Genomic DNA, 17,771 nt, shown 5'->3' on the forward strand with positions numbered 1-17,771 from the left:
ATGCCAAGCCTGGTCCCTTGCCATGAGCTGGCATACCAGTTCACCCTGGCATCATAGGCAGTAGGACCTTGAAACCCTGCTGCTAAAGCAAGCCTGGGGGAGTGCCTGGAGAACAGGTATGTGTGCTGTGCAGGGCCTGTGATGCTCAGACATTGTTTCAGTGCTCACCCAGAGCTTCTGTCACCAAAAGCGCCTGTGCAGAACATGGAGATGGAGCACCATGCTGGTCGTACTCACGATGGACATGGCCATGTGCAGTGGTGGCCTAGAAAGAAAGGGAAGGGGAACCAGGCAGCGAGGGGCCACCGTGGTTGATGTGTCCAGGTCCTACAACCTGGATGTATCTAAAATCTCCTAACTGCAGCCTGAGGCACATTCAGGGGCTGCAGTGTGTATCCGTCTTTTACTTCTTGTGATAACGCACTGGTTGGAGCTCCTGGGTAACTAAAGCTGGCGTGTCACATTTCATCCCAGTCTTGTCCTTTTCCTCCTCTTCTTTTTCACAGAGACCATCTATAGACCTGCTCAGGAAGCATGGACCAGATAATGCCAGTGCTGGGCACCCAGAGAAGGGGACTGAGGGTCAGCTGCTGGAAGGTAACCGTTGCTGCTGCTGTGGTGGGCAGCGTGACAGCCCTCTACCTGGGGATCCTGCTAGGTGAGTGTGCAGCCAGGTACATTCTTTCAGTTTATCTGTGCAAACACAGGTCTGTACAGCTCACAATCCTCATAGCAAAATTCTTCAAAAGCCTTCTGCTGAGGACAGAATGTGGTCAGCTCTCCCCACAATACACACACAAGCTGCAAGGGCTGTAATCAACTCAATGTTCTGAATTATCTGACTTTAAACCACTTTATCTTCAGTGTCATATGACATATATGCTCTATTCCTCTAATCTCTCCTTGTAACTCCAAAATTTCAGGGCATTCTGAAGCTGGGGGGGACTTTTTACAAGGGCCTGTAGTGACAGGACAAGGAGTAATGGGGTTATATTGAAAGTGGGGAGGTTTAGATTGGGGATCAGGAAGAAATTCTTCCCAGAGAGGGTGGGGAGGCACTGGGACAGGTTGCCCAGAGAAGCTGTGGATGCCCCATCCCTGGAAGTGTCCAAGGCCAGGCTGGATGAGGCTTGGAGCAACCTGGTCTAGTGGAAGGTGTCCCTGCCCATGGCAGGGGTGGAACTGGATGATCTTTAAGGTCCCTTCCAACCCAAATAACTCTATGATTCTATGAAATTTCTTGTCACGGTACCTCGTTGCACCAGCAATCTCCTGTCACAAACTCTTGCAGCCCCACTAACCATTGCCTGTTTTACTGTCCCACCCCAGAGCGTGACCACTGTCTTCTTGCCTCTCCCACCTCCTTCCTGCTGCCTCTGGTGCCCTCTGGCCAGCACCCTGGCGTAGACCCCAGCCTGACATGACTGACAGATCCCACCAGCACAGCTCAACTGTACTGTACCACTTTCTAAGCTGGCTTCAGTACCCAGCGTGCCTTTTCCCAGCCTGTTCCTGCAGGGACAGGGCCAGTCCAGGATTGCACTGCCAGGATGTACCCAGGTTGTACCCGTCTGTTTATTGACTTTTGTCTCAGACTTGACAAAAATCCACCGTTTTCAAGTTCAGATTAGTTCAGTGCAAAGTTCTCCTATTGCATGTGTGCAGGGTAGCCCAGCACAGCCATGGGGCACCCCCAAGGCAGCCAGGGGTGGTCAGGGACAGTCAAGCTGCTCGAACCCAGGCGGAGGGTCCTAAAGAACATGACATGACCCATGTTGCAAAGCAGTCAGCAAGGAAAGCTGGGTCTAGCCACGGCCCCAAACCTCCCTGTGTCCTTTGTGCCTCTGACAGACACCTTCCCTCTCTGGCAGCCTGTCATCCCGTGGGAGAGACCAGCTTTGAGCACACAGTGGAGCTGCAAGGAATCACGTTCAATAGCAGCTTACAGATGGAGAACTCAGACTACTACAGGGTGCTGACGCCTGCTCTTGAGAGGCTGGTGAGTTGATCTGGGCTTGCCAGGAAAAAACTGGGGAAAGACTGTGGCAGTTGCCTGGGGCTCAGCTCGACCGACCTTATTTCCAAAGGTAGGAGGAAAACAGGGATCTCTTAAATGTTAGCAGGGTACGCTGCAGGGCTAAGCTGCCCTTTGAGAGGCACCATCCAGGCCCTAAGAGGCATTTGCAGAGTGGGAAGTGTGTGCTTGGGTCTGTTCCTTGCCGAAGAGAGTTGCTAGGAAGGCATAAAGAAAGGATGTGCTGCCTCGTGCCCTGAGCCAGGGTGGGAAAACGATTACACATGAGCTGGACACAGGCGCTTCTGCTGCCTGCAAGAGCCAAGAGAAGGTGCTTCAGCTAGTTCCCCATCCCCGCAAAATCCCATGCATCATCTAGTCCCATCTCCCTGGGGTCCTCTGCCCAGTGTGTGTGTGACCACTGTTCTTTGCTTTGAAGTTTCTGTCCAGTTTCCAAGATTCCCAGCTGGACTGGAGCTGCACCGGTTGTACCATCCTGGGCTACAGGTGAGTGTAGGCAGCTCCCTCTGCAGACTCTGCAGCTCATGTTTCAGGGCGTTCTGACAGGCTGCACCAAGAAGGTGAGCTCAAACCTGTGTTCTTGTTCCCAGCTAGTACACAGAGAAACTGCTTTTTGGGATCATCCCAACGTTCTGCATTCTCTCATTTGGAAATGCAGTGAGAAAGGCAGAGGAAAATGGCTTTGTTCAACCAAAGCTGAACTTTGGGCCAAAGAAGAAATGCAAATTGCCATTTCGACCCAGAGCACATCTCCAGAGAAAATTTTGCCTTAAATTATTAAGAATTAGTTTTGTTTCCTTCGAGTTCCCTGTAGACAGCCAGCGCAAGAGGCTGTCCCTTGACCTAACCATGGACCCAGCGTACCCATTAATTGTCTGTTTTCCAGCAGGAGTGGAAACTCGAGCGTGATCGTCCGTTTCCGCCTCCGCTTCACCCCCCAGGATTCCCAGCCCCTGAGCTCTGTCATGGAGGAGGAAGCTCTCAGGCATGGGCTGCTGGCTGCCCTGCACGAGCAGGGTCTCTCCCTGGCTGCCTACGGGACTATATCCTCAGCTTCTCTTACAGGTACGCTCCTCGCACAGCTGCCGGGCAGGCAGAGCAAGGTGCCCTGTACTGGTGCTGCTAGCACCAACGGTGACAACAGCAGCACCCCAAACTGTGTCTCAGATAGCCAGACTACCGCAGGGCTTTAGCTCCGGATGCCCAGTCAAGGCTTCATGCCCAGCAGCAATGACAGAAATGGAGGTGTTGCCAGGCACCTAAGCAAACCAACAAAAGATGCTCTGCCTGGCTCGCAGCCTCACGAGACAGCAGTAGAAACATGCCTAGGTCTTGGTGATTGCTCAACAGACATTTGTGGGGAGTCCCCAAGTACCCCTCCAACACTGTCCTGCTGCTCTGACCCTGCACGAGCAGCTTTGGAGGCCTGCAGCAACAGAACCTAAAGCATAAATTGCAGCTTCTTTGGCTTTTCTTGCAGCACCTGGAACCAGCCTGAGGAACAAGAGATCAGGCTTCAAGAGGTTAATTGCTGGGTCTGTACCTACAAGTGCACAGCAGCCCTTAGGCAGGCCTCGGAGTTGTAGCAAAAATCCTGCTTACGTAGATAATTCTCATGTTTGAATTACTGTCTGAAAGCACCTGACTAGAAAATCTGCTTTCCTTCAGTGACTGTGGAGTTGCACCAGGTCCAGCAAATGTACAAAAACATGTGCCTGGAAAACATGAAGGTGTGGGTTCTCTGGAGCTCCCTCTGTGCTCCCTGCAACCATGGGCAGGGTCCCTGCATCTGTGGGAGCCTTGTGCAGCCCAAATGGAGGGTGCGTGCACACCCCTTGGCTTTAGGCAACAACCCTGCATAGCTTCAGCCTTGGAGCCTGCTCCTGGCAGGCAGGTCACTGCCACAGCTCCTGAGAATTTCTCCTTGTACCTGGGATCACCCCAAAAGAGTGCAGGGCTGTGGATGGCTGCTCCTCCACTGTGCCTGTGGTGCGCAGGAAGGCAGGGGGGAAGGGCCCCAGGAAGGCAAGGGGGCTCACAGCTGGCTATGGAGTAGGGAACATGACTGCCAGGCAGGATGAAAAGATGAACAAAGTCTCTGCCAGCCCTGGCCTGGGAGCAGCAGCAGCTCCAGTGCCCCTGACTGGGATGCAGGGAGTGACTGATGGATGACTGATCCCCTTTCCTTCCACTTTGTCACAGGTCCCAGTGAGGTTTCTCCCCACAGACCTGGACTGAAATCAGGTAAGAGCCAGGCAGCAGGAAGAGCCGTCTGCTCCAGTTCCCTTGGCTGAACTCTGGCCTGTAGCCTCCTCCTCACTGGTGGCCTGGCTGCAGGTACATGAGGTGTTTGTGCCCCATCTTGTTCATAACCTGGTGGTCCAGGGCTCTGCACCCCTTTCCTCCAGTGAGCTGATCAAAAAGTGCAGCTCTGCTCCCAGCTCCATCCCTCAGGGACTCCGGTGCTGCCAGGGATCAGAGCGACAAGGACTGCACGGGGGTTGCCTCTGGGGAAGCAAGGGGATGGTTACTGGGAGGGCTGCAGGAGACACAAGGGACTGAAGCCTTGCTGTCCCCAGGGAGCTGCCCTGGAGACACGTTCACTTGCCACAACACTTAGTGTGTGTGCCAAGAAAATCCTGAATGCAATGGCCAAAGAGACTGTGCCGATGCCTCTGCTGAAAGGGGCTGTGGTGAGTCTCTCACAGCAGGTCTGCTGGGCATGGAGGTCACACGACGCGCTGCTGCAGACCTTGACAGCTGTAACACTGGGCACTGAAGAGAGCCAAAGACATGGCACAACTTGACAGGCCAACAGCATCTGGATGAGGGGAACTGTACCCTAGAAACACCTTTGTCCCAGCACTGGGACTGCGGGAAAAGGTTATGACAAGGCCCACTTTCTTGGTGGGCTGCTGGGAGCAGACCATAAGGCAGTGTCCGAGCTTGTGAAACTAGCTAAGATACTTCTCTCCAGAATTTCTTGCTTTAGAAGAGCTTCAGGGAGGATGCTGCGATGGATGCAGTGCTCTTTTCTAAGCCTGCAGGTTAAAGTTTGCCCTGTGACATCTGTGGCGATGCCCTGCTGCATGTGCTGGGAGTGTGCACAAAGCTGAAGCAGCTTTTCCCACTTGCCCCCGAGAGCACTTTGCTGGGATGCAGGTGGCAGGACCTTGATGCACTGCTCTCTCCTCCCTTTCAGACTGCGGGAGCCGCCCTGCCATGCAGACTGCCAGCAGGATAGTTGGGGGCTCAGAGGCGTCCAGAGGGGAGTTCCCATGGCAAGTCAGCTTGCGAGAGAACAACGAGCACTTCTGTGGTGCTGCAATCCTCACAGAGAAGTGGCTGGTGTCTGCTGCGCACTGCTTCACTGAGTAAGCTCTAGCCACGCTAGCTTTCCCCCCCCCCTTAACCCTGTTCCCAACAGCTGCCACACCTTCCAGCACAAGCGCCCGTTGCACCACGCTGCCCCATCTCACCCGATCTCCTTCCCCCATCAGATAAAGCCACGGAGAGCTGCTGCCCCAGAGCAGATGGCAGGGTGGGCAGGAGGCAGCACCACCCGCACCAGGCGGCTCTGGTTTGCAGGGCCGTGCTGTGGCTGCAGGCTTACTCTATCCCGGCTGATCTTTTCCAGGTTTCAGGACCCAGCCATGTGGGCAGCTTCCACAGGGACTACCTCCCTCAGAGGCTCAGAGAGCGGTGCAGTGGAAATGGGTATCGCACAGATCATCCCGCATCCCTCCTACAACGCCGACACGGCTGACTATGATGTGGCTGTGCTGGAGCTGAAGAGACCTGTGACCTTCACTAAGTACATCCAGCCCGTGTGCTTGCCAGATGCTGGGCATCACTTCCCCACCAGCAAGAAGTGCCTTATCTCCGGCTGGGGCTACCTCAAGGAGGATTTCTGTAAGCACAGCATGGCAGGCGACAGAGGAGGCATGGTGGGGTGCGAGTGGTGCAGGAGGCACCAGGGAAGGGCACTCAGGCCAGCCAGAGTGGGCTGTAACATGGGCAGATGGTCCCACTTAAGGCTCCCTGCATTGAGCTCACGGTCGCATCTTTCCCGTTTAGTGGTGAAACCCGAGTTCCTGCAGAAAGCAACAGTGGAGCTGCTGGACCAGATGCTGTGCTCCAGCCTCTACAGCCATGCCCTCACAGACAGGATGCTGTGTGCTGGCTACCTGGAGGGGAAAATCGACTCCTGCCAGGTAAGCTTTACCCAGGGAAGCTGGCCACAGGGTTTTTTTTACCACCCAGTATGCACTAAGCAGCACTTGAAGAAGCAAGATCTGACACCATGGTCATGGTTCCCCCCCCTGCGAAGTTTCAGGCCATGCCTTGGATCCAAGCACAGATCAGGGACTGCAGAAGACAAAAATGAGGATATGTTCCTTAGTGCTTAGGGCAGGGCACTGCTGTTTAAGGGACTCTTGGCTATTTAACTACTTTTCTTTACTTCCTGAGCTGTAATCAGGGCTGGCGATATCAATGTACCTGTCAGGTCGTCAGATCAAAATCCAGATGGCAAAAGGACAACAGTGGAAACTAAAACATATAGAACAGTTTTTGGTGAACAACTTAGGTTTTTTTCCCCAGTTAGCCTTCATCCAGCCTGGAATTGCAAGTGGTCAGCTGGAGAAATCCTGCCTTTCACAGTATGTGGGGAGAGGAGGACTGGGTTGTGAGGAAGACTGATTTCCAGGGCTGTCCCTGTGGTTTGGCAGGGCACATACCCCCAGCCACCAGCTGAGCAGAATTGCACTGCTCTGGTGGTAGCACTTCCTATTTCTGTACCAGCTGCAGCACAAACACCAGAGAAGGGGTCAGGAATGGAAGGTTGAAGGTTGGATGATGAACGTAACCCATCCAGTTACTCACCTACAGCAATCCATCCCCCAGAAGGCACTGCCAGCTTCACAGACACCACATGTCCTACATCAGTGACACTCATATGGCTTCACAGAACTAAAGAATTGGTCAGGGAACCACAGACCAAATCAAGAAAACATGCTAAGATTAGCATGGTCTTCCTTGTGTCTCATGCAATGGACACCCATCATCTGGCTGCTTAGGGGCTGCTGGGCTTATCCTTTAAGAGCAGCAGTTTAACAAATTATTAAACCAGTAGAAACGCTTACCCTACATTTTATAGAGGATGTCCTTGTGCTTCGCTGCCACACAGAGGAGCTCCCAAAGGCCAGCACAGGGCATGCTTCACTCGTCACTGGGCTGGAGCAAATAAGCAGAGTTGAGCTGGGGTACACAGGGACACAGAGACAGTCTGGCTACACCTCCTGAGGGTGGCCAGCGTAAGTTCAGAGCTTGCCCAGGGAAAACTCACCATCTGACTTCTCTTGCAGGGAGACTCTGGTGGACCACTGGTTTGCCAAGAACCATCTGGCAAGTTTTTCCTGGCAGGAATTGTGAGTTGGGGAATTGGATGTGCTGAAGCCAGGCGGCCTGGGGTTTACACACGTGTTACCAAACTCAGAGACTGGATCTTGGATGCTATTTCTGCCTCCCCCACCTCCATAGGCCACCCCCTAATACACTCCAGTACTAATAGTAACATGGTCAGCGCTGAAGAGCACACCACCACCACAGCAATCCCCACCACTTCACCAGCCCCAGCTGCCAGCCAGCCAGTGACTGCATCGAGACCACAAGGTATGCGCACCCCCAGGGTGGGTGCACCTTTGCAGGAAGAGTGGCTGGTACAGGTCCAAAGGGCGGTTCGTTCTTCCACTGAGCTGAAATGACCTTCAGTAGGGTGCCCCACACAACCCTTGCCCAAGTGCTAAGGGCCAAGGCACACGTGACACTACATGGCTGCCCCGGCTCAGCCCACAGCAACCTGGCAGTGTCACTCTACTCATGCAGATGAGTTTCATGGGGGCTTTGCATATACAACGGAATGTGCAATTTTGTCCACTCTCTGTGTAAGTGGTCTGGTCCAGCCAGCTAGGACAGCGTACTACGACACAACAGCATCTAACACTGTTTAAGCTGTTGACCACTCATTTTTGTTTGCCATCTAAATATCTCCCAGCAGTTCAAAGTTGATCGCTGCAACTTCTCAGCAGCCAGAGGTCTTCTCCCTGAAGGGAAGGAGGGCAGATGTCTATAGGATAACCTGTCAGTTCCAACGAGCCCTCCCAGCAGCTCTGCAGGGAACTAGAGATGTAGGGTATCTTTCTAAATTTTGGATTAATTTTTTAATCGGAAATGGGAAGGCCAAGAGGCACAGAGCTGCTGGTTACCCTGCCTTTGAGAAAGGCACAGGATTAAGGACTTGCTAAGAGCAAGATGCAGAACAGCAGTTAGGGTGAAAGCCCATGTATGGCTGTGCATGGCCACCTTCAGGGAACAACACGATCACCAAGCAGAGCTTGGGCAGATGTCTCACACTTCATGCCTGACCTGCCCCTGCTCAGACTTGCTGGTTAGAGAGAGGAAGAGTTTCTCTTTGTCTTCTGCTAGGTGTACTCACAAGTCATGCTTTGGCTTTTGTTCAGAGTGTGGAGGACGACCTGGGTTCTCTAAACCCAGCAAGATCGTGGGAGGAACAGATGCTTCCAGAGGAGAGATCCCCTGGCAAGTCAGCCTGAAAGAAGACTCAAGGCATTTCTGTGGAGCCACCATAATTGGGGATCGCTGGCTGCTGTCGGCAGCTCACTGCTTCAATGAGTGAGTCCATCCCTGCTGGCACTGCTGTTCCAGCTCACCTGCCCACCGTCACAGAGCTGCGCAGCTCCTATGCGGCCACGTAGCTGAACCCACAGCTGTGGCGCTGGAGACACTAGGGAAAACAGGAACAGACATTGGATGTTAATTTTTGTTAGAGATTCATAGTAAGAGGGGTTCTGTAGGGAGGCTGGTATGAGGCAGGGAAAGGTTAAAGTAGCCTGGGCAGGGAGCAAGGACAACACATCTAAGAGGGGTGGAGAAGGACACAAGAGAGTTTATTCAAAAAATTTAACCTTAAAAATTGGCTGCAACATAGGAAATAGACATATGACCACTTGTTAAAGGGAAGATGGGTCAGTTCAATCCTGCGTAGTTTTGTTAAACAGCAAGAGCCCAGCCCCAGATTTATAAATAACCTAAAGAAATGACTAGCATAGAATCACAGACTGGTTTTGGATGGAAGGGACCTTAAAGATCATCCAGTTCCAATCCCCCTGCCATGGACAGGGACACCTTCCACTAGACCAGGTTGCTCAAAGCCTCATCCAGCCTGCCTTGGACACGGAATGGGGCATCCACAGCTTTTCAACACACAACAATAATACTTGTCTAGAATAAAAATTCCTGAAGGCAGAAAAGGCAGGGAAGTAACTATGAGGAGTTTAAAGACAACCTTATGCATTCAGTAACTGGGCAATAACGCAGCAAGTGAAATGCAAGGTAGGCAAGTGCGAAGTGAGGCGCAACAAAAAAGCAGTGCTATCTGTGTGCAGATGATGATGGGTCTTCATCAACCTTTACAATTCAGAAGAAGGTCAGGAATGCTGTGGATATTGCTGTAAGAACAGCAGTTCTATGGGCAGTGGCAATTAAAGAGGAAGAGAATGCTGTTAATTATTAGAAAAATAGCTGAGATGATCACAATGTTGCTGGTAATGCACAGTGTACTGACTTCTCAAACAGTGCATGAGTGCTAGAATAACACTGAGAAAAGCCTAACACAAGACACAAGGATGAGCTGGGTGTGAAACAGCATCCGCAACAAGCACAACAAAATAGATCAGACTAGGCCTGGGGAAAAAACAACTGGGTGGGATAGGGACTGTACAGTTGTGAAGATTACAGACAAAGTGTTTAGGGAATGCCTTCTTCCTGTTTCTCTAAGATATCAAATAACCACCAAGAGCAGGTGGAAAACAATCAAAAGGAAGCAGTTCTTCATAAATGTAATTAAACTGAATGTTCAAAATTCACATGGGGTTAAAAAAAAAGGAATAAACCCCAGCTCTAGAAAAATCCAAATCCCAAAAATCCATCAAGACCTACTGAACATAAAGACAGGGTCTGTATACCAGAACACTCCTGAAATCACAGATTTCAGAGTTTATTCAAAAAATTTAACCTTAAAAATTGGCTGCAACATAGGAAATAGACATATGACCACTTGTTAAAGGGAAGATGGGTCAGTTCAATCCTGCGTAGTTTTGTTAAACAGCAAGAGCCCAGCCCCAGATTTATAAATAACCTAAAGAAATGACTAGCATAGAATCACAGAACTGACCCATCTTCCCTTTAACAAGGGAATCACAGATTTCAGGAGGCAGTGAGAGGATTGCTACAAGTTTGCCTGCTCTTGAGGTGACATCCAACACGTGCCACCGCTGGAAACAGTTCTTTGGGCCTGACTTAGCAGGGCTGCTCTTCTGCGTGCTGGGCTCTGCTTTGGTGAAGTAAGGTTTCGAACAGTGATCATTTGAAATTGTCTGTAATGTAAATGTCAGAATCTATGCGAGAGATGTGTGTGAGCATGCTTGTTTAGAATTACGTATTTGCAGGACAAATCCAGACGAGATCGGCGCCTATGTGGGAACAACATCAGTAAATGGAACAGATGGGGATGCAGTGAAAGTCAATGTAACAAGAGTGATCCAGCATCCCCTCTTCAACCCGCTTATTCTGGACTTTGATGTGGCCATACTTGAGCTGGCAAGACCTCTTGTCTTCAACAAATACATCCAGCCCATCTGTCTCCCACTTGCTGTGCAGAAGTTTCCCGTTGGCAAGAAATGCCTGATTTCTGGGTGGGGTAACCTCCAAGAAGGGAACGGTAAGCGGTGACGCATTACCCGCTGATTTGCTCCGGAGCAGTGACAGACTTGGCAGCAAAGCCTCTGTCACTGTGACCCAGCCACTCCTGGAAGCATACAGGACAGGGAACAGGGACAGGACAGTCAGGAACAGACAGAAACACAAAAATAAGAGCACTACCTTAAACTGCAGTTATTTAGGAGCCACCAGCAAATAAGAAAATGGAGAGAGCAGCTTGGCAGGAACCAAGAGAAACATGCTGGTGTCCCCTCAGTAGGTCTCCCATGCTAAGCAGGAGAGGGGCACTGCTGTAGTTCTGGCAGGACAGTGTATCAGCCTCAGCAACCACACTGAGTTGCAAAGATGTTCCAAACAGTCAGAAAAAAGCAAAGATCCCACTGTAGGGGGAAGGCATGAGGATGGCGTGTGTGCTCCCAAAGAAGCCCTCTGACAGTTGACAGGGAGCCCGCAAGCTGTCAGGACAACACAGCCTCGCTGCCTGTGTGCAGTATCCTTCGCAGAGCTATGAAACTGAACCCTGGCATGAGGCAGGAGCTTCGGGGCTGCTGAGAGGGTAGCTTATACAGGACTGAACTCCTGTGTGGGATTAGAGCCTGTTTTCCTGAAATATGTGTTGGGTCAGTCTAACAGCCATTAGTTCTCACTTCCCACTGCCGTATTTGCTAATCCTGTGGTTTTCATGCAGCCACCAAGCCTGAGATCCTGCAGAAAGCCTCTGTGGGCATTATAGACCAGAAGACTTGCAACTTCCTCTACAACTTCTCCCTCACTGACCGAATGATCTGTGCTGGCTTCCTGGAGGGGAAGATAGACTCATGCCAGGTAAGAGTCTGGGATTTCTCTAGTCCTCTGGGGATTGTTCCAGAAAGCTGGGCTAACTCACAGCCTCAGCACATCCTTGGGAAATACTGACCGAGCTGCTGTGGCCAGGCTGTAACCCACGTGTACCATTGCTCAAAACACCCAGTCCACTGCCTTGGAGCTTTAGGAAAGTAAATAAAGCTCCATCGATGCTGCTTTAAACCAACATCCCACTGCTCTGTCTTGCCAGACTGGAGTCCTGGATGAAGTAGGTCTCTTCCTGTGGCAGTGAGACAATGGTAGTTGGTAGTGGCTGTCCGTCACGTGTGGAAAGGAGCTATCAGGAACTGTTAACTTTCATGACAAATGCCACTTGTATCTGCAGTCAGGCTGAGGCACTGACCCTAATTTCAGCCTCTGCACACAGACTGCATGGCAGCAGACAGCGCTATGGGGCTGGAGAAACAAGAGTTTGGGGCTAGCTAAGTTCTCCCAGTGTGGCTGAGGGGCAGCTCCATGTAGACCTGTCTTAGGGAGATTACGCTGAGCAGCCACTGCCTTGCTTCTTCCTCAGGGAGATTCAGGTGGACCCTTGGCCTGTGAGATGACCCCAGGAGTGTTTTATCTGGCTGGCATTGTGAGCTGGGGAATTGGTTGCGCCCAGGCTACAAAACCTGGTGTGTACTCCAGAATTACCAAACTCAAAGACTGGATCCTGGATACCATCTCACAGTTGCCCAGTCCTGGCACAGGCACCCCTTCCAGATCAGCCATCACTAGAATTCCTACTGCAGCCATCCTCACCCACCAGCCCAGCACAACAGCTGCAAGTCCAGTCAACAGAACCACCTTGAGCATGAAGATGACCACAACCATGAAAGAAACCTCCACAGCTCTGGAAACCACTGAGCCTGCCAAGCCCACCCTAACCCCAGGTAAAACTGACAACAGATTTATTGACATGTTAGTAGGAGGCCTCTAGTCCCAGCACCGAGAGTACTGAGCAGACCATGGGTTATTGCCTTCCAGTGGTGCCTTGTACCAGCCTCACCTTCAAGTGTTCCAGCAAGGTCTGCATTGGAAAAGAAAATCCCGAATGTGATGGTGTTGTTGACTGCAGCAACGGCTTCGACGAGCACAACTGTGGTGAGTACTGCTTTGCAGCCTGTGACTGCTGCCGAGCCTTAATCTTCATCACCCACCTCCCCAGTGCAACCCACCGACTTCACATGGGCTGTCTTGGGCCCCACGTTGTACAGTGGGGGCTTGGGCCAGCCCCTTGTGGTCCAGGTCTTGGTCTGCCAGAGCCTGTAACAAGATAAAGCTGCATGAGCTTATCCAAATTTCTGTCAGGGAATGTGGCCTCTTTTCCTATGCCGTCCAACATTCAGATCCCTTTCCCAGCACACAGGCCTTCTGTCTGGCCAACCAGTCTGCTACTACGGGGTGGCAAGAGAGCTCTGCATAATGTGGCAAAGCTTGGACTACACATTCCTTGCTGTGTGACAGCTCAGACAGTCCATCCAAACATCCTCTCCTCATGTTCCACATCCCCAGAAGGTGTGAACTGTGATAACAAGTAAAGGTTCCCAGACCATACCATGTCTGCCGAGTCTTGTCTCAGATGAGTGAATGAAATTCATCACATCCTACTGCCCTGTGTATGTCTTCCCAGATGGCTGCCCCATCTGGAAGGAGTGCAGATATCCCTTTCACTTGCAGTTACTTAAAACCATGGTGCCTCTTCTTCTGTCCCAGACTGTGGCTTATCAACTGCTCTGGCCTTCAGCAAGATCGTGGGTGGCAGCACTGCAGCTCGAGGAGAATGGCCCTGGCAAGTCAGTCTCTGGCTTCGGCAGAAGGAGCACAAGTGCGGGGCTGTCCTCATTGCGGACCGCTGGCTGCTGTCTGCAGCTCACTGCTTTGATATGTAAGTCTGAAACGGGCTAATGAAGCCAGCTGGCTCTTGGCCTCGCCTCCATCAGCCCACCTGCCCTCCCCCTTCCTCGCAGCCCAGCAGCATGGCTGGGATGCTGTGCCCCACTGGAAGCACAGCCTCCCTATCACAGATGTGCCCCTCCAGGTAAGCATGGAGAGGAATGAGTGGAGCAAAGCCACAGTGTGATGGGGCCATGGGGGGCCCTGGCCTCACAAGGTGTGGCTGTAGTGCATCCCAGCCCCACAAGTGGAGGAACTACCCTCCTTGTAAGACCATGCTGCTAACAGTGAGGTTTGCTGTCTTTCTGCAGTTACAGTGACCCCAAAATGTGGGTGGCCTTTCTAGGAACACCCTTCCTGAGTGGCATCGATGGCAAAATTGAGAAAATATTCCGTATCTACAAGCACCCTTTTTACAACGTCTACAGCCTGGACTACGATGTGGCACTGCTAGAGCTGAACACGCCCATCAAGTTCAGCAGCACCATCAAGCCTATATGTCTCCCAGACAATTCACACATCTTCCATGAAGGAGCCAGATGCTTCATCACAGGCTGGGGCTCCACAAAGGAAGGAGGTACTGGCTGAGAGAGCTCCCTCACGTTCATGATGGCCAAGCTAAGTGCCACCTACACTGTGAGCCCAAACATCTACGATTCCCACTCCACTGCCCCAAGCACTCCCCATGCCAGGCTGGATCCTGCAGGGATACCAACCTGGGCAAGGCCTGGTGTCACCACAATCTCCCCTCCGGCCACCATGTACTGTGCTCCTCCATTTGGTTATACCTCTGCCCTCTTGCAGCCTTCCCAAGCTTTCTACATGACAGCCACTCGGCTCCCCATCCCTGTAGCAGCTGCTCCAGCTGTGCTCCTGCTGTACAAGGATCACCCTCATACCACTTCTCTCTGGTCAGCCGAGCTGCTTGACAAAATACACCCCAAAGGGACCTTCCTGTGCTTGTTCTGCTGGGGAAGAACCAGGCCTCATTCACTTTCCTAGTGCCGGTCTCTCCCTTTGGCAAGCAAGTAAGGCTGCAGAGACCCCACTCCACATGCTGCCACTTCTTGCCTGCTCTGCATCAAGTGAAGAGAGATACTTGTCTCCTCAGGTCTCATGTCAAAGCATCTGCAAAAAGCAGCAGTGAACATGATCGGAGACCAGGCCTGCAAAAAGTTCTACCCTGTCCAGATCAGCAGCAGAATGGTGTGTGCCGGTTTCCCGCAGGGCAGCGTCGACAGCTGTTCAGTGAGTGCAAGAGCAGCAAATGCTGTGGCTGGGACAGAGCAAACTTGTGCAAAGTCCCCTGACTATTATTCTCTCAGGGGGCCTTGCCCTGCCTCCCCTAGCTCAGCTGTCTGTCCATCCATCTCCATGGCTGTTGCCATTATCCAAGTCCACAGACCTCATTCTGCTCTCCTCTCTCTGCAGGGCGATGCAGGTGGGCCCCTGGCATGTAAGGAACCCTCAGGAAAGTGGTTTCTAGCAGGAATCACAAGCTGGGGCTATGGCTGCGCCAGACCGTACTTCCCTGGTGTCTACACGAAAGTCACAGCTGTCCAGGGCTGGATCGCGCAGCACCTCAAGCTCTGAAGTTGTATTTTGCCACTCAGGGAAGGCGACGAACGAGAGGCGTAATTGCCAGAGAATGCACTAACCCCTCAGCTATGTACATTTTCTTTGATGCTGCAAAGGGGTGAAGATGGCCTGCAGGTATTAAGCAAATGCCAGTGTTGTGTGACCTGCTGCAGTTATGACATCAGGGCATTTGATAACTGCTTCACGTAGAAAGGTACAGTTCTAGACATTTTCTATAAATAAAGGAGGCCTGTCCCACCTTAAGACTCGGCCAAACATCCTACGCATTAAAATGTGACCTTTCCAGTTGGAGGGGTGCCTGAAACATCTGCCAGAGCAGTTTGGCTGACCTCTGTCTACGAGCCGTCATCCAAAAGCCAAGCTAAGGGACACAAGTCTCAGCCCAGAGTTACGCCCTTGCAGAAACCTTGCTGCCGCGATGAAGCTGTTATGTTGCGCAGTGGCTTTTTGAAAGGGCTTTGCTCCTGTTTTCCACTCAGTGCTTGATACTGGTAAGGTCAGCGATGATCCCCTGGCTCACTATTAGATCACAAAAGGCGGCAAGGCTAAAACACTTTGACTGAAGGCTGCACAAGCGCTCATCAGGACAGGGGTCTCACACAGCCCCCCCACTTCCCTCCCCCAATTCCTTTGCATAATGGAACAGGTGATTAAATTGACAAATACTAAGGCACAGCCACACAGGCCACTGTTCCAGTTAAGCTAACTGGGAAAAATTCGAAGTGCTGAGATAGTGGCCCAAGGATATAACTTTGGGAAAACTGGTCCCACCAGCCAGCATAAGGCACACAGACACCATGTGGGCAGAGTTATTCACCTCATAGATTTGACCACCAAAACTGAAGAGCAGCTACTACCCCAACCCCCTTCCTAGTCTTCGGCACTTAAGCTCTGCATTTGGGTACAGCAAGATTTCGTCTTTCCCAACCCCGCTGGCAGCGAGACCCATCACTTTCCCAGCTAGAGGAATAGCAGGGTGGGAGACCTGACTTCCTGGCATGGCTCAGCTCAAAATAGGTTGAGAGCCACGGCTGGAACACTTGTGGAATGCTCCCATCCATAAAACAGGACTGCTGCACAGCCAGTATCACAAAATATACAGCCAGAAAGAAAAGTGAAACAGCCCCATAGCAAATATAGCTGGAAAACTCTTTATTTTCAAGCAGTCATTCTGCCCAATCTGGATGGGAAACTCGTTCAATTAGTCCAAATATCCAGTTATCTCCTAATGGGTTAACTTGTGTGAGAACACTTTAGTCCCTTCATACAAGTTGCCACATTGGGAGATTACATGAAATCAGGTTCTCCCAGAACTCTCTGAATGCCCTAGCAGCTAAGGAGATGTCATCCTTCCAGTCTGCCTCCCTGCCCCAGCACGCGGTGAAATACCTTATAAAATACAGAAGAGCTTAAAAAGAGGGGATTTTAAAAGTCTTACTACAGGGGCATGGGCCTTTTAATCTCCAACACTCTCAGCTGCTGTGCACACTGCTGTGCACACAGCATAAACCAATCTTTGCAGGAGAGGTGTGTAAACCGAGAACAATACAGAGCTCAGCCCCAAAGCAGATCCAAGTCCTCTGTTGCCCAAGTGCTGCTCCCTCAAAAACATCACGCCTACAAGGTAGGCTCCAAGGTGGGAGGTCTCTGCCAGAGCCAAACCACGAGTCAGAGTATCACAGCCACCCAACACATTTTACTCTACGAAGAAATCAACCTAAGTACCTCCCAACCCTTTTCATCCCGAGGTGTGCTCGTAGAACTATGCAAGGGCTGTGCTGCAAACCTAGTAAGACCACCCCTGCTCCCCAACACACTTCTTGAGCCAAGTCAAAGCCTACGAGCGCAAAAGTGAGCCCCACATACAGCTACACAAATACAAGGGAAGAAAGAGCCGAGTGTGGCACGTGGAGCACCTTATGGCAGCTTTTCCCACTGATGAACAGGGGCTGAGTAACTCTGGGTCCAGGCTTGCTTTCCTGGGAAAGGGACTGTGTTGCTGGCTGGGCCCCTCTTTTCCACGGAAGTCTCCTTGCCTCTTGCAGGCCTTTCAGCAGGGATTTATCAGCTGCTATATGCCTTGGCCAGTCTGGACTGCTGGGAAGAGCATGAGGCAAAGCATGCAGCTCGTGGTGGCTCTAAGGGTGAGGAAATTCACTCACTCCTGGGGCCGGTGCTAATAAAAGCCAATGGATGCAAAAGGTTCAGCAAGGGTTTATTGCTCTGCCATGGCAAGGGCTGGAAAGGCAGGGTTTCAGCCTCCAACCCCCTGGACTGGCCACTCGTCCCTTCCCCACATGGTCCCTCCCTGGTCAAGGAGCTGGGGTGCTTCACATGTTGGCTCTCTCCCGCTGCAGCCGAGAGTTGTAGGCTCGGGAAACCGTGTTCCAGGAGTCCATGTACCGGTCCATGCACATGGCGATGCATTTCTAGGGCACAGAGAGCGCTCAGCAGCAGCCCCACGGGTTGGCCCGTGAGTCTCCGGTTCTCCCCGACCGCGCTCACCTGCTCCGAGTTGTCCAGCGCGCCGCCGGGCTTGCCGATGCACTTCCGGAAGCACTTGTCCGTCATGCGCTGCGGAGAGAGGCCGTGAGCG

The 17,771-nt window shown here is 51.9% G+C and overlaps 2 protein-coding genes across 2 annotated transcripts; one reads left to right on the top strand and one right to left on the bottom strand.

Moving 5' to 3' along the window:
- Nucleotides 1-534: 534 nt before the first annotated feature.
- Nucleotides 535-15,412, top strand: TMPRSS9 (transmembrane protease, serine 9). Its single transcript, XM_010156207.1, is given in 19 exon segments — nucleotides 535-658; nucleotides 1,872-1,999; nucleotides 2,454-2,521; nucleotides 2,922-3,100; nucleotides 4,238-4,279; nucleotides 4,615-4,728; nucleotides 5,238-5,409; nucleotides 5,673-5,947; nucleotides 6,113-6,249; nucleotides 7,402-7,708; nucleotides 8,557-8,728; nucleotides 10,564-10,835; nucleotides 11,523-11,659; nucleotides 12,213-12,573; nucleotides 12,668-12,784; nucleotides 13,397-13,568; nucleotides 13,888-14,153; nucleotides 14,688-14,824; nucleotides 15,008-15,412. Coding segments are annotated over 19 exon segments (3,342 nt in total). The 3' UTR covers nucleotides 15,170-15,412.
- A 2,093-nt stretch (nucleotides 15,413-17,505) lies between these two features.
- TIMM13 (translocase of inner mitochondrial membrane 13 homolog (yeast)) lies at nucleotides 17,506-17,767 on the bottom strand (the record flags this gene model as incomplete). Its single annotated transcript, XM_010156208.1, has 2 exons — nucleotides 17,506-17,604; nucleotides 17,681-17,767. Coding segments are annotated over 2 exons (186 nt in total), but the record flags the coding sequence as incomplete, so codon positions are not given.
- Between the last annotated feature and the right edge of the window lie 4 nt (nucleotides 17,768-17,771).

The sequence above is a fragment of the Eurypyga helias genome, unplaced genomic scaffold (genome assembly GCF_000690775.1).
Source record: "Eurypyga helias isolate BGI_N326 unplaced genomic scaffold, ASM69077v1 scaffold17187, whole genome shotgun sequence".
NCBI lineage: Eukaryota > Metazoa > Chordata > Aves > Eurypygiformes > Eurypygidae > Eurypyga > Eurypyga helias.